Source organism: Oncorhynchus clarkii, chromosome 17 (assembly GCF_045791955.1).
Source record: "Oncorhynchus clarkii lewisi isolate Uvic-CL-2024 chromosome 17, UVic_Ocla_1.0, whole genome shotgun sequence".
Classification (NCBI taxonomy): domain Eukaryota; kingdom Metazoa; phylum Chordata; class Actinopteri; order Salmoniformes; family Salmonidae; genus Oncorhynchus; species Oncorhynchus clarkii.
In genome coordinates this window covers 668432-690421 of record NC_092163.1, presented here as the reverse complement: position 1 = coordinate 690421, position 21990 = coordinate 668432, and the positions used below count along the sequence as shown (strand labels likewise).

The following is a 21990-nucleotide window of genomic DNA, read 5'->3' as shown; positions in this document are numbered from 1 at the left end:
AGGTGGTGTTGGAGGGGGGTGTTTAGGTGGTGTTGGAGGGGGGTGTTTAGGTGGTGTTGGAGGGGGGTGTTTAGGTGGTGTTGGAGGGGGGGGTGTTTAGGTGGTGTTGGAGGGGGGGGTGTTTAGGTGGTGTTGGAGGGGGGTGTTTAGGTGGTGTTGGAGGGGGGTGTTTAGGTGGTGTTGGAGGGGGGGGTGTTTAGGTGGTGTTGGAGGGGGGGGTTTAGGTGGTGTTGGAGGGGGGGGTTTAGGTGGTGTTGGAAGGGGGGGTTGTTTAGGTGGTGTTGGGGGGGGTTTAGGTGGTGGTGTTGGGGGGGGGTTTAGGTGGTGTTGGAGGGGGGGGGTTAGGTGGTGTTGGAGGGGGGGGGGGGGGTGTTTAGGTGGGGTTGGGGGGGGGGGGTGTTTAGGTGGTGTTGGAGGGGGGTTAGGTGGTGTTGGAGGGGGGTTTTTAGGTGGTGTTGGGGGGGGGGTTTAGGTGGTGTTGGAGGGGGGTTTTTAGGTGGTGTTGGGGGGGGGGGGTTAGGTAGTGTTGGAGGTAGAGCTGTGTCACGTTATGTTTACATTGATTACATTCAGCAACAGAACCATTCACATACACAGGGGTCCTTCCCAAACAGCTCACTATTCCCTACATAGTACACTACTAGTATGTAGTGCACTATATAGGGAACAGGCTCTGGCTCTCTCCTTTCACAGTATAGACAGGATACAGTATGGAAGAAATGCTTTAGTTATGCAAAGGGACAGGGCTGTATATCTATGTTGTGGTGTTTTGTATGTAAAGGGACAGGGCTGTATATCTATGTTGTGGTGTTTCTATGTAAAGGGACAGGGCTGTATATCTATGTTGTGGTGTTTCTATGTAAAGGGACAGGGCTGTATATCTATGTTGTGGTGTTTCTATGTAAAGGGACAGGGCTGTGTATCTATGTTGTGGTGTTTCTATGTAAAGGGACAGGGCTGTATATCTATGTTGTGGTGTTTCTATGTAAAGGGACAGGGCTGTATATCTATGTTGTGGTGTTTCTATGTAAAGGGACAGGGCTGTATATCTATGTTGTGGTGTTTCTATGTAAAGGGACAGGGCTGTATATCTATGTTGTGGTGTTTATGTAAAGGGACAGGGCTTTATATCTATGTTGTGGTGTTTCTATGTAAAGGGACAGGGCTGTATATCTATGTTGTGGTGTTTCTATGTAAAGGGACAGGGCTGTATATCTATGTTGTGGTGTTTCTATGTAAAGGGACAGGGCTGTATATCTATGTTGTGGTGTTTCTATGTAAAGGGACAGGGCTGTATATCTATGTTGTGGTGTTTCTATGTAAAGGGACAGGGCTTTATATCTATGTTGTGGTGTTTCTATGTAAAGGAACAGGGCTGTATATCTATGTTGTGGTGTTTCTATGTAAAGGGACAGGGCTTTATATCTATGTTGTGGTGTTTCTATGTAAAGGGACAGGGCTGTATATCTATGTTGTGGTGTTTCTATGTAAAGGGACAGGGCTGTATATCTATGTTGTCGTGTTTCTATGTAAAGGGACAGGGCTGTATATCTATGTTGTCGTGTTTCTATGTAAAGGGACAGGGCTGTATATCTATGTTGTGGTGTTTCTATGTAAAGGGACAGGGCTGTATATCTATGTTGTGGTGTTTCTATGTAAAGGGACAGGGCTGTATATCTATGTTGTCGTGTTTCTATGTAAAGGGACAGGGCTGTATATCTATGTTGTCGTGTTTCTATGTAAAGGGACAGGGCTGTATATCTATGTTGTGGTGTTTCTATGTAAAGGGACAGGGCTGTATATCTATGTTGTGGTGTTTCTATGTAAAGGGACAGGGCTGTATATCTATGTTGTGGTGTTTCTATGTAAAGGGACAGGGCTGTATATCTATGTTGTGGTGTTTCTATGTAAAGGGACGGCACTGTAGGAGAAGCGGAGGGCCGGAGGACCACTTCCTGCGTGGTGCTGTTTGATGAGGTCAGACAGGAAGTGCATCACCCGGAGGTCATCCTCCCCGCTGAAACCCCGCCCACACAGGAAGTCCCTGCGACGCTGAGTCAGCGTGAAGTCATCGTCCTCCCCGGGGAGGCTGGGAAGCTGGAGGTCCGAGTGGCTGTGGCAGATGGGTGGTGCCTGACCCCCAGGTGAACTCTGAGCTCTACCCGATGTTAGAGTTGAAAGGTCAGGAGAACAGGAGAACAGGAAGGCCTTAGCGGTCAGCTCAGCGAGGCAGCTCTCCACGTGGAGAAGGTAGGTGCTGCCACGACCTGGACATAGAAACACAAACAAACAGTCAACACATTTTACACTGTGATACACATTCAAATAGTTTAGTGGAAGATGCAGGTCAAGACATAAGACAAGAATGCTGTGTTCATAACCAAGTGGAAGTAGGAATTTAAGACCCCATTGGACGTCCACAGGAACGCCCCTCCAACTGGTCAATAGTAGTGGGAATGCAAGATCCCTGGGAGAGACATCCACTGGAACGCCCCTCCAACTGGTCAATAGTAGTGGGAATGCAAGATCCCTGGGAGAGACATCCACAGGAACGCCCCTCCAACTGGTCAATAGTAGTGGGAATTTAAGATCCCATTGGACTGGGAGAGACATCCACTGGAACGCCCCTCCAACTGGTCAATAGTAGTGGGAATTAAGATCCCTGGGAGAGACATCCACTGGAAAGCCCCTCCAACTGGTCAATAGTAGTGGGAATTAAGATCCCTGGGAGAGACACCCACTGGAAAGCCCCTCCAACTGGTCAATAGTAGTGGGAATTAAGATCCCTGGGAGAGACACCCACTGGAAAGCCCCTCCAACTGGTCAATAGTAGTGGGAATTTAAGATCCCATTGGACTGGGAGAGACATCCACTGGAACGCCCCTCCAACTGGCCAATAGTAGTGGGAATTTAAGATCCCTTGGAGAGACATCCACTGGAACGCCCTCCAACTGGTCAATAGTAGTGGGAATTTAAGATCCCTGGGAGAGACATCCACTGGAACGCCCTCCAACTGGTCAATAGTAGTGGGAATTTAAGATCCCATTGGACTGGGAGAGACATCCACTGGAACGCCCCTCCAACTGGTCAATAGTAGTGGGAATTTAAGATCCCTGGGAGAGACGTCCACTGGAACGCCCCTCCAACTGGTCAATAGTAGTGGGAATGTAAGATCCCTGGGAGAGACATCCACAGGAACGCCCCTCCAACTGGTCAATAGTAGTGGGAATTTAAGATCCCTGGGAGAGACATCCACAGGAACGCCCCTCCAACTGGTCAATAGTAGTGGGAATTTAAGATCCCTGGGAGAGACATCCACAGGAACGCCCCTCCAACTGGTCAATAGTAGTGGGAATTTTAGATCCCTGGGAGAAACATCCACTGGAACGCCCCTCCAACTGGTCAATAGTAGTGGGAATCGCTGGGTGAGACAGCTCCCACATGTTGACCTCTGACATCACCTACTAAGGAAATGACCTCCAGAACAGCATTTTCAGCAGTTAAATGCAACAAAGCATGATTTATTAATCTATCTATTATAATATGTTTTGGAACACTATAATCTGTTTACGAGCATGACAGCTGTTGTTTTGGATTATGGTTGACACAGCTTGTTGGCCATTAGCCAATTTCACCCAACTGAATTACAACTTGACAACTCGTAACTACCCATAGAGACCCCCCCACCCCCCTGTCCCGTCACCACGACTCTACCCCCCCCCTCCCGTCACCACGTCTCTACCCCCCCCTCCCGTCACCACGACTCTACCCCCCCCTCCCGTCACCACGACTCTTTCCCCCCCTCCCGTCACCACGACTCTACCCCCCCCTCCCGTCACCACGTCTCTACCCCCCCCTCCCGTCACCACGTCTCTACCCCCCCCCCTCCCGTCACCACGTCTCTACCCCCCCCCCCCTCCCGTCACCACGTCTCTACCCCCCCCCCCCTCCCGTCACCACGTCTCTACCCCCCCCCCCTCCTGTCACCACGTCTCTACCCCCCCCTCCCGTCTCTACCCCCCTCCCGTCACCACGTCTATACCCCCCCCTCCCGTCACCACGTCTCTACCCCCCCCTCCTGTCACCACGTCTCTACCCCCCCACTCCCGTCACCACGTCTCTACCCCCCCCTCCCGTCACCACGTCTCTACCCCCCCCTCCCGTCACCACGACTCTACCCCCCCCCTCCCGTCACCACGACTCTACCCCCCCCTCCCGTCACCACGACTCTACCCCTCCCTCCCGTCACCACGACTCTACCCCTCACTCCCGTCACCACGACTCTACCCCCACCTCCCGTCACCACGTCTCTACCCCCCCCCCCCTCCCGTCACCACGTCTCTACCCCTCCCTCCCGTCACCACGACTCTACCCCCCCCCCTCCCGTCACCACGTCTCTACCCCCCCCTCCCGTCACCACGACTCTACCCCCCCCTCCCGTCACCACGACTCTACCCCTCCCTCCCGTCACCACGACTCTACCCCTCCCTCCCGTCACCACGACTCTACCCCCCCCTCCCGTCACCACGACTCTACCCCCCCCTCCCGTCACCACGTCTCTACCCCCCCCCTCCCGTCACCACGTCTCTACCCCTCCCTCCCGGTACCACGTCTCTACCCCCCCCTCCCGTCACCACGTCTCTACCCCCCCCTCCCGTCACCACGTCTCTACCCCCCCCTCCCGTCACCACGTCTCTACCCCCCCCTCCCGTCACCACGACTCTACCCCCCCCCCTCCCGTCACCACGACTCTACCCCCCCCTCCCGTCACCACGACTCTACCCCCCCCCCCCCTCCCGTCACCACGTCTCTACCCCCCCCCCCCCTCCCGTCACCACGTCTCTACCCCCCCCCCCCTCCCGTCACCACGACTCTACCCCCCCCCCCTCCCGTCCACGACTCTACCCCCCCCCCCTCTTGTCACCACGTCTCTACCCCCCCTCCCGTCACCACGTCTCTACCCCCCCTCCCGTCACCACGTCTCTACCCCCCCCCCCCCCTCCCGTCACCACGTCTCTACCCCCCCCTCCCATCACCACGTCTCTACCCCCCCCCCCCCTCCCGTCACCACGTCTCTACCCCCCCCTCCCGTCACCACGTCTCTACCCCCCCCCCTCCCGTCACCACGTCTCTACCCCCCCCCCCTCCCGTCACCACGTCTCTACCCCCCCCCCCCTCCCGTCACCACGTCTCTACCCCCCCCCCCTCCCGTCACCACGTCTCTACCCCCCCCCCTCCTGTCACAGAAGCTACCATTGAGGTGAACTGTTGTAACTATGTACAAGACAAATCAACAACAAAAAAAGACTAAGAATTTCACTAGCCTATCAGAGTGTGGGGGTTGGCCAGCCGGCCAATGAGGTGTCCGTGGTAGGCGGGGCTTCTCAGTGTACGCTGGTCCAGGTCCAGCACGGCCAGGTACCGTCCGTAACGAGCCAGAGAGTGAAGCATGCTGGGAGCTGTAGGAGACGTCCTGGGGAGAAAGATGGAAGTTATTTAGTGATTTATATGGTGTTCTAGAACTTCGACTTGTGTTCTAGAACAGCGGTTCCCAAACTTTTTATAGTCCAGTACCCCTTCAAACATTCAACCTCCAGCTGTACCCCCTAGTGCCGTACCCCCTTCAAACATTCAACCTAAACATTCAACCTCCAGCTGTACCCCCTAGTTCAGTACCCTTTCAAACATTCAACCTAAACATTCAACCTCCAGCTGTACCCCCTAGTTCAGTACCCCTTCAAACATTCAACCTCCAGCTGTACCCCCTAGTTCAGTACCCCTTCAAACATTCAACCTAAACATTCAACCTCCAGCTGTACCCCCTAGTTCAGTACCCCTTCAAACATTCAACCTAAACATTTAACCTCCAGCTGTACCCCCCTAGTTCAGTACCCCTTCAAACATTCAACCTCCAGCTGTACCCCCTAGACCCGTACCCCTTCAAACATTCAACCTCCAGCTGTACCCCCTAGTCCCGTACCCCTTCAAATCATTCAACCTCCAGCTGTACCCCCTCTAGCACCAGGGTCAGCGCACTGTCAAATGTTATTATTTGCCATCATAGTAAGCCTGCCACACACACTATACGAGAAACTCGCCATCATCAAGCGGTCAGACAAGTGAAAATGATGGTCAGTAAATAAAAAAATAAGCTCGTCTCTCAATTCAAAAAAATGTGTCAATACTTTGCCGGTTGATAACCAACGCACTTCTCTGTATGTTGTGAAAGCGATACATGGTCGCTGCCCATATCATTGCATAGTGCAGAAAGTGATTTATATGGTGTTCTAGAACTTCGACTTGTGTTCTAGAACAAGAGTTCAGGGGCCTTGCTTTAACTTCTTGGTGACAGGGGGCAGTATTTTCACGTCCGGATGAAATGAAATGCCCAAATTCAACTGCCTGCTACTCATCCCCAGATGATAAGATATGCATATTATTAGTAGATTTGGATAGAAAACACTCTGAAGTTTCTAAAACTGTTTGAATCATGTCTGTGACTATAAGCAGAACATATTTAGCAGGCGAGAGGTCACTCTTTTTCAATGGTGTTTCATTGGGAATCCAGATGTCTAAGGGACCTTCTTGCAGTTCCTATCGCTTCCACTGGATGTCAACAGTCTTTAGAAATTGGTTGAGGTTTTTCCTTTGTGCAATGAAGAAGTACTGCCATCTTGAACGAGGGTGACTTCAAGTTTACTGTTAGGTAGAGGCGTGTGACCAGAAAGCTAGCTTCAGTTTGTTGTCCTCCCGTATTGAACACAGATCATCCCGTCTTCAATTTTATCGATTATTTACGTTAAAAAATACCTAAAGTTGTATTACAAAAGTAGTTTGAAATGTTTAGGCAAAGTTTACAGGTAACTTTTGAGATATTTTGTAGTGACGTTGTGCAAGTTGGAACTGGTGTTTTTCTGGATCAAACGCGCCAAATAAATGGACATTTTGGATATATATTGACGGAATTAATCAAACAAAAAGGACCATTTGTGATGTTTATGGGACATATTGGAGTGCCAACAGAAGAAGCTCGTCAAAGGTATGGCATGTTTTATATTTTATTTCTGCGTTTGGTGTTACGGAGGTGTTATCCTCAGATAATAGCATCGTTTGCTTTCGCCGAAAAGCCTTTTTGAAATCTGACATATTGGCAACAAGTGTAGTTTAATTTGCTATCTTGCATATGTGATTTCATAGAAGTTTGATTTTTAAAGTCATTTAGTTGAATTTGACGCTCTGCATTTTCTCTGGCTTTTGGCCGTCCCATATATCCCAGAGAGGTTAACAAAGCCATTTTCACTGAGGTGTCCAAAACGTCTTTCAAGCTGTCAGGCATTCCCTTGGCAACGAGAGCCTCTCGGTGGATGCTGCAGTGGCGTCGGGAGCACCAGCGTTACCACTCCACTATGTCTCCCTGGCTTTTTGCACCATCAGTACAGATACCAACATGAGCAGCAGCTACGTTTGGCTCCATCCAGACCGTTAGTGGAATTCCCGCAAGAGAGTTAACGGTTAATGTGATTGGATGTTCATTATTTGACTAGGATACCTGTATTTGACATTGTGTTGTTATTTCACTGAACACCAAATGGTTTAATTTGAATTTTGCCGGTGAAACGAGGCTACTCAGGCAAGAAAAATAAAAAAGAACTCACTCAAATGTATAGTCAGCCCCGTTGGAAAATAGAAACGGATTGTTTTTAAAAATGTGAATCCCATTTTAATTTGGCGTACCCCCGACGGCATTGCGCAATACCCCACAATAACATCACAATACCCCACAATGACATCACAATACCCCACAATGACATCACAATACCCCACAATGACATCACAATACCCCAGTTTGGAAATACCTGATCTAGAACTTGGATAGGAGGCAGAGTAATGGGGACGGTCAACATTACAACGGACTATAAAGGCCTGATAAATCACTACTCAATATCCTTTGTAGCTCAGTCAGTCACAATTTACCCATGATACATCAGGGTTTTGATGCTCTGTTTTTACCTGTGGATTCCGATGAGTCTCCAGGTGAGCAGGTCTGTCAGCTGAAGGGGCGTGGCCAGGTAAGGCTGCACAGCATCTCCATAGCGACCAGGTGAAGGCAGGTAGAGCGAGAGGGCAGTGACCGTCCTCCTCACGGAACCCTCCTCTCCACCAATCACCACCAGCGGCCGTCCACTTAGCAGGCAGAACACGGCATTCTGGGAGAAGGAATTCTGCCGCAGGAACTTGAGGGCTCCAGGACCCGCCTTCCTCCTCTGGCGCTGATGTCGTCGCGGATTACTAGCGCTGTGGTTGCCATGGAGATGTGTGGGGGGCAGAGAGGAAGATGGAGAGGTGCTGATGTTGCTCATACAGTCCGATGCCTCATCTACACTCAGCCTGTAAGCGGTGTCGCCTAGCAACCGCCGCCCCCCTGACCCCCGACCTCTAACATCTAACCTCAAGGGGATAGAAAAGTTCACCTGGAGGTCAGGCACCACCACCCGCCTGCTGTCACGCCCAGCCTGACCTCTGACCTCGCCGTTGGCATGGTGACCCTCGTACTGCTGGGAGGAGCCCTCTACTGACACCTGGTGGACTGGAGACAGAAACTATATCAGTTACTAAGAGAGAAAACAGATAATACGTTGTAAGACACCTTGGGAAAAAATAATCTGGGATATTGATTAATATGCTTAAAAGGTAATGATTAAAGTATTCCACCCTGAAACTATTAGTGATTATTGGTTTATGTAGTACAATTAATGATTAATAAACGTCCAATAAGGTTCAGTAGAGACATGGGAGGGAGAGAAATGTGTGTGTCGAAGAAAATACAGAGAACAATTCAACTGTGTTTGACCCGACCTGGCTAGAACTTTGAGAAACGTATGATAGGACAGGGAGTCCTTCTCAAGGTTCCTGTAATCTCGGGGGAATGGAACTGACAGCGCTGGGTAGTGATAAACAGTGGTGAGAACTCTGGGGAAGGATACAATTCACCTACTGTTCGTGTGTATGTATGTGTGTAGGATATCTACTGTTTGTGTGGAGGTATGTGCATTATAAAATGGATGTCTTTGTATAATGGACTTCAGAGAGCTCTCGTGAATAAACTGTACGAACCTTTTGCATAAACTGAGTCTTTGCCTAATTATTATTAAACCCAGGGTCTTACAAACCTCGGGATTGGTCAAGGCTTATTGTTAGTTATTATCATTGGGATTGAAAATTCTCTTGACAGATATGTCATTATTATTATTGAAGAGGACAAACAGACAGTCTTACCCAGAGTTCTCTGGGGCTCAGACGTGGGGGCCGGAGTGTCCCATCTCTCTGGCTTCTCCTCCTCCAATTCCCGGACTTCAATACCCAGGGTGCTGTGCAGCCGAGTGGGAGTGTCCTCCAGCTCCTCCTTTCCCTCCGTCTGGACTATATTACCCAGGATTCTCTGGTGCCGAGTGTGCTCCTCCTCCTCGTGAACTACAATACCCAGGGTGCTGTGCTGCTGAATGGGCGTGTCCTCACCTGCTGCCTCCTCCTCCTCCTCTTCCTGGATTACACTACCCATGATTCCATGCTCCTCAGGCTCCTCCTCTGTGATGGCGTTGAAGATGAGGTCGTCGGGGAAGATGGAGTCTGAGGTGCTGATGATCTCAATACTGTCCTCGCTGTTCGCCCTCCGTGCCAGGGACCGCACGTCACGTCTCATCCACACCTCCGCAGGGGCACAACTCCGCACCACATCACAGCCTTCACCCTGATCCAACCCACCAGACAACTCTATAGGAGGAGAGGAGAGAGTCTAATACACAGCCCTGACCCCTGACCCACCAGACAACTCTATAGGAGGAGAGGAGAGAGTCTAATACACAGCCCTGACCCCTGACCCACCAGACAACTCTATAGGAGGAGAGGAGAGAGTCTAATACACAGCCCTGACCCCTGACCCACCAGACAACTCTATAGGAGGAGAGGAGAGAGTCTAATACACAGCCCTGACCCTTGACCCACCAGACAACTCTATAGGAGGAGAGGAGTCTAATTAATACACAGCCCTGACCCCTGACCCACCAGACAACTCTATAGGAGGAGAGGAGAGAGTCTAATACACAGCCCTGACCCCTGACCCACCAGACAACTCTATAGGAGGAAAGGAGAGAGTCTAATACACAGCCCTGATCCCTGACCCACCAGACAACTCTATAGGAGGAGAGGAGAGAGTCTAATACACAGCCCTGACCCCTGACCCACCAGACAACTCTATAGGAGGAGAGGAGAGAGTCTAATACACAGCCCTGACCCCTGACCCACCAGACAACTCTATAGGAGGAGAGGAGTCTAATTAATACACAGCCCTGACCCCTGACCCACCAGACAACTCTATAGGAGGAGAGGAGTCTAATTAATACACAGCCCTGACCCCTGACCCACCAGACAACTCTATAGGAGGAGAGGAGTCTAATTAATACACAGCCGTCACCCCTGACCCACCAGACAACTCTATAGGAGGAGAGGAGAGAGTCTAATACACAGCCCTGACCCCTGACCCACCAGACAACTCTATAGGAGGAGAGGAGAGAGTCTAATACACAGCCCTGACCCCTGACCCACCAGACAACTCTATAGGAGGAGAGGAGTCTAATTAATACACAGCCCTGACCCCTGACCCACCAGACAACTCTATAGGAGGAGAGGAGAGAGTCTAATACACAGCCCTGACCCCTGACCCACCAGACAACTCTATAGGAGGAGAGGAGAGAGTCTAATACACAGCCCTGACCCCTGACCCACCAGACAACTCTATAGGAGGAGAGGAGTCTAATTAATACACAGCCCTGACCCCTGACCCACCAGACAACTCTATAGGAGGAGAGGAGTCTAATTAATACACAGCCCTGACCCCTGACCCACCAGACAACTCTATAGGAGGAAAGGAGAGAGTCTAACACACAGCCCTGACCCCTGACCCACCAGACAACTCTATAGGAGGAGAGGAGAGAGTATAATACACAGCCCTGACCCCTGACCCACCAGACAACTCTATAGGAGGAAAGGAGAGAGTCTAATACACAGCCCTGACCCCTGACCCACCAGACAACTCTATAGGAGGAGAGGAGTCTAATTAATACACAGCCCTGACCCCTGACCCACCAGACAACTCTATAGGAGGAGAGGAGTCTAATTAATACACAGCCCTGACCCCTGACCCACCAGACAACTCTATAGGAGGAAAGGAGAGAGTCTAATACACAGCCCTGACCCCTGACCCACCAGACAACTCTATAGGAGGAGAGGAGAGAGTCTAATACACAGCCCTGACCCCTGACCCACCAGACAACTCTATAGGAGGAGAGGAGTCTAATTAATACACAGCCCTGACCCCTGACCCACCAGACAACTCTATAGGAGGAGAGGAGTCTAATTAATACACAGCCCTGACCCCTGACCCACCAGACAACTCTATAGGAGGAGAGGAGTCTAATTAATACACAGCCCTGACCCCTGACCCACCAGACAACTCTATAGGAGGAGAGGAGAGAGTCTAATACACAGCCCTGACCCCTGACCCACCAGACAACTCTATAGGAGGAAAGGAGAGAGTCTAATACACAGCCCTGACCCCTGACCCACCAGACAACTCTATAGGAGGAGAGGAGTCTAATTAATACACAGCCCTGACCCCTGACCCACCAGACAACTCTATAGGAGGAGAGGAGAGAGTCTAATACACAGCCCTGACCCCTGACCCACCAGACAACTCTATAGGAGGAGAGGAGAGAGTCTAATACACAGCCCTGACCCCTGACCCACCAGACAACACTATAGGAGGAGAGGAGAGAGTCTAATAGACAGCCCTGACCCCTGACCCACCAGACAACACTATAGGAGGAGAGGAGAGAGTCTAATACACAGCCCTGACCCCTGACCCACCAGACAACTCTATAGGAGGAGAGGAGTCTAATTAATACACAGCCCTGACCCCTGACCCACCAGACAACTCTATAGGAGGAGAGGAGAGAGTCTAATACACAGCCCTGACCCCTGACCCACCAGACAACTCTATAGGAGGAGAGGAGTCTAATTAATACACAGCCCTGACCCCTGACCCACCAGACAACTCTATAGGAGGAGAGGAGTCTAATTAATACACAGCCCTGACCCCTGACCCACCAGACAACTCTATAGGAGGAGAGGAGTCTAATTAATACACAGCCCTGACCCCTGACCCACCAGACAACTCTATAGGAGGAGAGGAGAGAGTCTAATACACAGCCCTGACCCCTGACCCACCAGACAACTCTATAGGAGGAAAGGAGAGAGTCTAATACACAGCCCTGACCCCTGACCCACCAGACAACTCTATAGGAGGAGAGGAGTCTAATTAATACACAGCCCTGACCCCTGACCCACCAGACAACTCTATAGGAGGAGAGGAGAGAGTCTAATACACAGCCCTGACCCCTGACCCACCAGACAACTCTATAGGAGGAGAGGAGAGAGTCTAATACACAGCCCTGACCCCTGACCCACCAGACAACACTATAGGAGGAGAGGAGAGAGTCTAATAGACAGCCCTGACCCCTGACCCACCAGACAACACTATAGGAGGAGAGGAGAGAGTCTAATACACAGCCCTGACCCCTGACCCACCAGACAACTCTATAGGAGGAGAGGAGTCTAATTAATACACAGCCCTGACCCCTGACCCACCAGACAACTCTATAGGAGGAGAGGAGAGAGTCTAATACACAGCCCTGACCCCTCACCCACCAGACAACTCTATAGGAGGAGAGGAGTCTAATTAATACACAGCCCTGACCCCTGACCCACCAGACAACTCTATAGGAGGAGAGGAGTCTAATTAATACACAGCCCTGACCCCTGACCCACCAGACAACTCTATAGGAGGAGAGGAGAGAGTCTAATACACAGCCCTGACCCCTCACCCACCAGACAACTCTATAGGAGGAGAGGAGTCTAATTAATACACAGCCCTGACCCCTGACCCACCAGACAACTCTATAGGAGGAGAGGAGTCTAATTAATACACAGCCGTCACCCTGATGCACGTACAAACCCACCCCTATAGTTTAATAACAATAGATCTTACCACTTGACTTAATCCACATTTTGTTACGTTAAAGCCTTATTCTAAAATGGATTAAAAAATATATTTCTCAACCCACACACACACACAATACCCCGTAACGACGTCGCAACACCCCCACCCCCGTAACGACGTCGCAACACCCCCCCGTAACGACGTCGCACCATCCCCCGTAACAACGCCGCAACCCCCCCCCCCCCCCCCGTAACGACGTCGCAACACCCCCCCGTAACGACGTCGCAACACCCCCCCGTAACGACGTCGCAACACCCCGTAACGACGTCGCAACACCCCGTAACGAGATCACAACACCCCATAACGACATCACAACACCCCATAACGACATCACAATACCCCACAATGATATCACAATACCCCACAATGACATCACAATACCCCACAATGACATCACAATACCCCACAATGACAGAGCAATACCCTACAATGACAGAGCAATACCCCATTATGGGGTATTGTGTGTAGATTGAGGGGAAAAAACTATTGAACCCATTTCAGAATAAGGCTGTAACACAACGTGTTAAAAGTCAAGGGGTCTGAAGTTTCTGAATTCACTGTACCTCTGAGTTCCACGTGGGTTAGTCCCTGTGTTCTATACGAGCGCTCCGTCCCCAGAACCTCAATGCTGTCTCCGCTGCTCACGCTGCCTGGGCTCGTCTCCACGGTTACTCCTTCTCCCTCAGGATCAAGTGTCGGCTCCGCCCCTCCACTTCCTGTCTCCAGTTTGATTGACACCTCCTCCACGCAGGAGAAGAACGACTCCAGGCTCGGTGGTCCCGCCCCCGCCACAGGATGTGACATCACGCCGCTTCCTCCCTCTAGCCCCGCCCCCTCCTCCTCCAGGTCCTCCTCCTCCTCCTGGTCCCAGAGCTGGAACAGGAACTGTGTGTGTGAAAGCGTCCTGGAGAGCCTGTGTGTGATACGACGGTTGTGTAGAACACTCTGGTCTCCACGGAGACGGCGTTCTGCATTGCCCAGCTGTTCTAGCGTCAGAGACAGGAAGTAGCAGTCGCTCAGCTCCTCCAACGGCTTCAGACGGCGGTCGAACCGCCTCGCTGACCAGCCCCCGCCCCCTAGCAACGCCCCGGAAACCAGCTGGGGGGTGTATGAGGGGGAGGGGGGATCAGGAGTCAAGGAGAGGGTCTCTGGGATCAGGGAGGGGTCGTAGGGCAGAAAGCCAGGGTCTTTTAACTTCCTGTTGGGATAGGAAGTGACCTGGTGGAGGAGGGATCTGTGGTCCAGGATGGAACGATCCACGCTAGCAAGCTCGTTGGCCGTCTTCTGCAGCTCCGCCTCCTCCCTGATCTCCGCACTCTCATTGGATATCCTTTGAAGCGTTGCTTGAAGGATGGTTCGTGTGTACCTGTCAACAGAGAGAAGGATTTAAAAAACGCTCACACAAACAAACTCTGTGGATCGTGTGTACCTGTTGTCATGACGTTGGCCTGGGAGATAGGTTTCTGATAGTCATAAATACCTCTTCCCCCATTTTTCCTCTCTCTACCCTACTGATGTTACATTTAAAAACCCCTTGGTTAACATAGAGATTCTGGGAACATCAGAAGGTGGGGGGAAATGAACTATATTCTGGTAATCCGACCAATTGAACATATGCGGTGGTACTTAATGAATATGATGTCAGTTCGGTTGTCATCTGATACATTCTCATCAATGATAAGATGACTCTACAGTGGAAAGTCTACACATCAGAGTTATCGGATTCACATGGAATTGTAGTTCAATTTAAATGTTTGAATATGAAATTATTTGTGATGGGATGAAATGTGATTTTAGCTTCTAAAATGTGACATTTGGGTTTTCATAAGATAGGGCTGCTCAATCAGTGGCCCTCCCCTTTTCCTTTGTGTAACAAAGGGGCCGTTTTCCTTTATGACGTAATTTGTAATCAAGTTAAGATTTAATTATGTGTATGTGTGATTAGTTAGGTATTTAGTAAATAAATGATTAAACCCTATTTTGTATTGCTGATTCAAATTGTTAGCCAGGGTTCTTTCAGATAAAATTCAGATGAGACTGAATTATTAATTAATAAAATAAAATAATTTAATTAAATTAAGATGAAGATTCAGATGAGTTAAGGTGAAGATTAATATTCTGCTATGGATGTAAAATGATACTAGGTCTTTAAGAGTTTATTCGGAAGATAACAGCTCTATAAATATTATTTTGTGGTGCCCGACTCTCTAGTTAATTACATTTACATGATCAGCTCAATCAGGTAATATTAATTACAGAGAAATTATTTTATAGAATAGCATGTCATATCACTTAATCCGGCATAGCCAAAGACACGACACTGTCAACAGAGAGGATTTAAAAACGCTCACACAAACAAACTCTGTGTCAGTGCTTGAAGGTGTGTGTGTGTATCAGTGCTTGAAGGTGTGTGTGTGTGTGTGTGTGTGTGTCAGTGCCTGAAGGTGTGTGTGTGTCAGTGCTTGAAGGTGTGTGTGTGTCAGTGCTTGAAGTTGTGTATGTGTGTGTGTGTCTCTGTCCTCTTACTCTAGGTCATGAAGCTTCCTCTGCAGCTCGCAGGCGAAGGCCCGTCGGTTTCCGGTCTTCAGGCACTCGGAGGCGCGGGAGAAGAGGAGCGACAGCTCCTGGAACTGCAGCATGATCTTCCTCTCATCGGCAGAGACGTAGGCCATGCAGAACGGGCGGACGAAGCCTCGGGCCTCCAGGTCATAGAGCGTCAGGTGGTGAACGTAGGCAAACGCCCCCTCCTTAGAGTCACCCAGCACCACCCTGGAGTCCTGGAGGAAGGACACAACCACCCCCTCCTTAGAGTTACCCAGAACCACCCGCGAGTCCTGGAGGGAGAACAACCATCTCCTCAGAGACCAGTCTAACACAACCCCCTGAAACACACTGACTGACAGAGGACTGAGACTAGTCTAACACAGCCCCCTGAAACACACTGACTGACAGAGGACTGAGACTAGTCTAACACAACCCCCTGAAACACACTGACTGACAGAGGACTGAGACTAGTCTAACACAACCCCCTGAAACACACTGACTGACAGAGGACTGAGACTAGTCTAACACAACCCCCTGAAACACACTGACTGACAGAGGACTGAGACTAGTCTAACACAACCCCCTGACACACACTGACTGACAGAGGACTGAGACTAGTCTAACACAACCCCCTGACACACACTGACTGACAGAGGACTGAGACTAGTCTAACACAACCCCCTGAAACACACTGACTGACAGAGGACTGAGACTAGTCTAACACAACCCCCTGAAACACACTGACTGACAGAGGACTGAGACTAGTCTTTATACTGACAACACAACCCCCTGAAACACACTGACTGGCAGAGGACTGAGACTGGGATTCGAACCGGCAAACCGTCTGGTTGTTAGGGGGTTAGGTGCCTTGCTCAAGGGCACAACGGCAGCCGATGGCATCTAGGATGATGCCAACAACACTAGGGTTGCCGGCTCACTCCACACCAGATTTTTCCCGTCGGAGCTGGGATTCGAACCGGCAAACCGTCTGGTTGCTGGGCCCCTTCTCTAAACACCAGGCTACCTACCTCTGAGAAGGCCAGACGGGGGAGGGTCTGGAGGGAAGGACTAGCTGTCTGGTGGTGTGGCTGAGGACCAGGGGCTACGGCTTGGTAGTCGACAGACATGATGCGTAGAGAGAAATGGTTCAGGTCGAAGGAACCGATCACTCTGGGGTCATCAGGGATGGTCCGGACCGGTAGGGGACCCACCTGGACAGGAGGCCAGAATACATACACTCTCAGTATAGTAAACACACCACCCCCTCCACCTGGACAGGAGGCCAGAATATATACACTCTCAGTGTAATAAACACACCACCCCCTCCACCTGGACAGGAGGACAGAATATATACACTCTCAGTATAATACACACACCACCCCCTCCACCTGGACAGGAGGACAGAATATATACACTCTCAGTATAATAAACACACCACCTCCTCCACCTGGACAGGAGGACAGAATATATACACTCTCAGTATAATAAACACACCACCCCCTCCACCTGGACAGGAGGACAGAATATATACACTCTCAGTGTAATAAACACACCACCCCCTCCACCTGGACAGGAGGACAGAATATATACACTCTCAGTATAATAAACACACCACCCCCTCCACCTGGACAGGAGGACAGAATATATACACTCTCAGTATAATAAACACACCACCCCCTCCACCTGGACAGGAGGACAGAATATATACACTCTCAGTATAATAAACACACCACCCCCTCCACCTGGACAGGAGGACAGAATATATACACTCTCCGTATAATAAACACACCACCCCCTCCACCTGGACAGGAGGACAGAATATATACACTCTCAGTATAATAAACACACCACCCCCTCCACCTGGACAGGAGGACAGAATATATACACTCTCAGTGTAATAAACACACCACCCCCTCCACCTGGACAGGAGGACAGAATATATACACTCTCAGTATAATACATACACACATCACTATGCTACTCTCTGCTTATCATATATGCATAGTCACTTTAACTATACATTCATGTTCATACTACCTCAATTGGGCCGACCAACCAGTGCTCCCGCACATTGGCTAACCGGGCTATCTGCATTGTGTCCCACCACCCACCAACCCCTCTTTTACTCTGCTACTCTCTGTTGATCATATCTATCTGTGTCCCACCACCCACCAACCCCTCTTTTACTCTGCTGCTACTCTCTGTTCATCATATCTATCTGTGTCCCACCACCCACCAACCCCTCTTTTACTCTGCTGCTCTCTATTCATCATATCTATCTGTGTCCCACCACCCACCAACCCCTCTTTTACACTACTGCTACTCTCTGTTCATCATATCTATCTGTGTCCCACCACCCACCAACCCCTCTTTTACTCTGCTGCTACTCTCTGTTCATCATATCTATCTGTGTCCCACCAACCCCTCTTTTACTCTGCTGCTACTCTCTGTTCATCATATCTATCTGTGTCCCACCAACCCCTCTTTTACTCTGCTGCTACTCTCTGTTCATCATATCTATCTGTGTCCCACCAACCCCTCTTTTACTCACCCAACACCTTTTTTGCACTATTGGTTTTACACCGGTTGTATTCCGCGCAAGTGACAAATAAACTATGATTTGAAAACACACACACACACCACCCCCTCCCAGGTCCTACCTGTTCTGAGAACTCAGCCACCAGTATGAAGTCCCTGTTGAAATGGGCAGGGGAGGTCCAGGGGTGAGAGAGGGGAAGGAGAGGGAGGGAGAACTCCTCTGGCAGGACCTGGGCATCTGGGTACCCCCCCAAATCCCCTTCACTGGTGAAGGCCAGCACATCAGGAGATCCAATCATGATGTCATAAAAATCAATCCCAGGTGTCTCTGTGTTGATCCTAGAGAGCCAGTGTGTATGTTGGTCACTTCTTCGTGTCCCTGTTAACTTTCCCGGTGGAGTCCGTTTTGGCACCGGAGACCGGGTAACTGGTATTAAAAAGTCTTGCTGTTGTGTAGTTGAAACTTAACTAATCGAAGTACAACTTAAAATCGAAACAAACATGTTTAACTTTCACTTCTCATTCATGTATTTAGATCGGTGGACGTCGGTAAATAACATTATCCTAAACATTTCACACGGAAAGTTCAACGTCAGAGCGAGGTGTTAACTTACCGACGTAACGGTAGTCGCCTAACGTCAACAACAGCTGTCCTGAAGCAGCGACAAAACACGTAAACACAAAGCAGCCCACGACAGGAGAGTTAAATTAACCAGGAGAAACAGGTCCGTCTGCGGGAAGTAACACCGAGTCACATGGTCAACTTTTGGCCCGGTTCCTCTTTTCGCCTCCGTAGAGTAATGAACTGATCTCTACCGGGGACTCGCAGCTCCGGTGGAGAGAAACGAAGTGTGTATCACGTCTTCAGACAGCGGGTCCAACACCAGACATATTTAGCCATGTGACAGCTGCCGGTCGTGAGCGGGGAGGAGCCGTTCATTCTTTACCGGGGCGATGAATCCGTCCCGAGACAACTCGAGGAGACTTGTGAAAGAGCTGAATCACCGCCTCCGGTGTCCGGTACAGTTGTGGGAATTCAGTCCTCAGCGGGGACAGATCATTTAGGTATACAATAACGGGATTGATCTGTGGAAAAAGCAGCTATTTACTGATGCAAGCTTGGATTTGTAGTTCAATCATGACCCGATGGACTACAATTACAACTTGAAATAAAATGCAACATGAAAAGTGTTCTTCTTAAAAAAAAAAAAGGCCACAATGTTGAATTTAACTTGACAGAATTATAATCACCTAAACATGTAAATAATGAGGATATTATCATCAGTAGTTCAGCAGAAAACATTTATTTAAATCACTCTTCAACTTAAAAACAACCGCAGCAAAACGCAAAACACGCACGACATTATGAAAAGAAAAGGCAGAGCACTTGATTCAGTAGAAGGTGCATATAATGACGTCATTAAACAGGTTTAAACATCAGACTTTAAGAAGAGAAATTGGCGCAGGGATTTTAGACATAATTATCACTTTGTGGCTATGGTAACTGGTGCTAACTCTGTTATCTTGTCATCCAGTCGGCCCATAGAGAATGATCCAGGCCTTTTAATGACCCCCCCCCCCCCCCCAAAAAAAATGCAGTTTTAGAATGGGTAGCGCTCATTGAGGGCTTCCACCATTTTAAAGTAGTCAACCAGGGTGGGGGATTCCTATGGGTTGTAGCCTCAATGGCGCAGGCCATTCTGAAACAGCCTTTTGGCCAGAGATGTACTAGATCTAGATATATAGTCCATTGAGGGCTTCCACCATTTTAAAGTAGTCAACTAGGGTGGGGGATTCCTATGGGTTGTAGCCTCAATGGCACAGGCCATTCTGAAACAGCCTTTTGGCCAGAGATGTACTAGATCTAGATATATAGTCCGCAGCAGGAGAAAGCCAAGTCTCCGTCACTAGAGGCTGCGTTTAACACAGGTAACCCGATTCTGCCCCCAAATGATCAGAATTGGGTGTCTGTGTAAAACGCAGCCCTAGTCTTCCTTTTCATTTCTTCCTCCCTAAGGCACAGTCCATCATCATCATCATCACGTCACCAGAGTCTCTGTGCTGCTCAGTCAGAGCCCCCCATCCACACCATAGTGCTCATACACAATGTATAAATCATCTCTGTTTAGTCAGTCAGCCCCCGCAGGTGTATGTGAAGGAGATGCACGACTGCCTGAACAACAATCTCCCGTTCGCGTCTCAGTGGAGCGGTAATATGGTACAACTGATCTATAGACGTCAGGGTGGTGTCTCATATCTAATACATGTCCTCTTCCTCTCTGATATATACACACCAGGTTAGAGTATATATATATATATATCTATATCAGCAGAATGTCTGGTTCAGAGACGGCGCAGTACAACAAAAAGCCCATCTCATGTCCTCTTCCTCTCTGATATATACACACCAGGTTAGAGTATATATATATATATATCTATATCAGCAGAATGTCTGGTTCAGAGACGGCGCAGTACACAAAAAGCCCATCTCATCGACCTCTCACTCCGTTCAACATATTAACACTGGGCTTGAAGTAGCTAGGTAACACCCCCTGCTCCAGATAGCCTATCAGCTCCCACACACACTGCTGGAACCGCCCACTCAGACAACCCTCTGACCAATCCACGTCCTTGTCGCTGAGGTGGAGGATGAGGTTGGCCAGCGGCGCGGCGGTGAGGGGTCGCAGGGCGGGACAGTGTCGACAGACGGCTTTGAGGGTTTTGAGGAGGGCGCGTCGGACCCCCTGGTCAGCGGAGTCAAGCTGGGTCAGGCGCTGGGTCTCCCAGGGGTAGAGGGAGAGGTGCCAGGCACTATCCCAGGGCTGGGTTAACTCTACCTGGGCAGTCAGAACCACGTCTGCCTCCCTCAGCACCGGCACTATGGAGATGAAGAGAGTATCACCTCGCTCTGGTCTGGAGACACAGAGAGACGTATCAGTCATGAATTAACCCTGACCTTTAACCCCTAACTAACACAGTGACATATCAGTCATGAATTAACCCTGACCTTTAACCCCTAACTAACACAGTGACATATCAGTTATATATTAACCCTGACCTTTAACCCCTAACTAACACAGTGACATATCAGTTATATATTAACCCTGACCTTTAACCCCTAACTAACACAGTGACATATCAGTTATATATTAACCCTGACCTTTAACCCCTAACTAACACAGTGACATATCAGTTATATATTAACCCTGACCTTTAACCCCTAACTAACACAGTGACATATCAGTTATATATTAACCCTGACCTTTAACCCCTGATCCTAACTAACACAGTGACATATCAGTCATGTATTAACCCTGACCTTTAACCCCTAACTAACACAGTGAAATATCAGTTATATAGTAACCCTGACCTTTAACCCCTAACTAACACAGTGACATATCAGTTATATATTAACCCTGACCTTTAACCACTAACTAACACAGTGAAATATCAGTTATATAGTAACCCTGACCTTTTACCCCTAACTAACAGTGACATATCAGTTATATATTAACCTTGACCTTTAACCCTCAGGTAAAGTGGTTCTCACATCGAACAACATGTTCAGTCCCCTCCTTGTCTGAAGGACAGGTGGATTAACAGGTTCATGTCAAGCCCTGTATGTTTTTCTTCAAAAGTCTCATGGAATGTAGATCTACATTGAACACCGCACATTGGCTGCTACTGTAGGCTGAATGATGTAACAGCTATTTCCGTGTTAAAATATTATGGGATGCATGTTGTTTTTGATGGTAGGCTACTCTAGTAGGCCTAGATTATGATCAAATAACCAC

General features: G+C 49.4%; 2 protein-coding genes across 5 annotated transcripts in view; both read right to left on the bottom strand.

Annotated features, from left to right (window-relative positions):
- Nucleotides 1–1811: 1811 nt before the first annotated feature.
- On the bottom strand, nucleotides 1812–18609 carry LOC139370005 (guanine nucleotide exchange protein smcr8a-like). Of its 2 annotated transcripts, none has more exons than XM_071109284.1 (8): nucleotides 18319–18609; nucleotides 16687–16869; nucleotides 15641–15891; nucleotides 13678–14480; nucleotides 9277–9771; nucleotides 8011–8587; nucleotides 5325–5473; nucleotides 1812–2267 (listed from the first exon to the last, which is right to left on the bottom strand). In XM_071109284.1, the coding sequence occupies exons 1-8, from the start codon at nucleotides 18493–18495 to the stop codon at nucleotides 1888–1890; spliced, it is 3015 nt and encodes a 1004-aa protein (XP_070965385.1). In that variant the 5' UTR covers nucleotides 18496–18609; the 3' UTR covers nucleotides 1812–1887. The 2 variants fall into 2 exon arrangements, with proteins under 2 accessions (XP_070965385.1, XP_070965386.1); XM_071109285.1 differs by having other exon boundaries at nucleotides 2103–2267; nucleotides 5321–5473.
- An 875-nt stretch (nucleotides 18610–19484) lies between these two features.
- The window catches only part of LOC139370006 (mitochondrial dynamics protein MIEF1-like), a 33801-nt gene continuing 31295 nt past the window's right edge, over nucleotides 19485–21990 (bottom strand). For all 3 annotated transcript variants that reach the window (XM_071109287.1, XM_071109288.1, XM_071109286.1), the window contains one exon: nucleotides 19485–21109. In XM_071109287.1, coding sequence (XP_070965388.1) covers nucleotides 20686–21109 — 424 coding nt within the window. In that variant the 3' untranslated portion in view covers nucleotides 19485–20685. The remainder of the gene's footprint in view (nucleotides 21110–21990) is intronic.

Excerpts from the sequence above, each read along its gene's own strand:
- LOC139370005 (XM_071109284.1), bottom strand. The coding sequence starts at position 18,495 with ATGATTGGATCTCCTGATGTGCTGGCCTTCACCAGTGAAGGGGATTTG. Across the intron at positions 15,892-16,686 it reads CCCGTCTGGCCTTCTCAGAG|GACTCCAGGGTGGTGCTGGG; the intron begins GTAGGTAGCCTG and ends TCCTTCCTCCAG. Across the intron at positions 5,474-8,010 it reads AGACTCATCGGAATCCACAG|GACGTCTCCTACAGCTCCCA; the intron begins GTAAAAACAGAG and ends CTTTCTCCCCAG.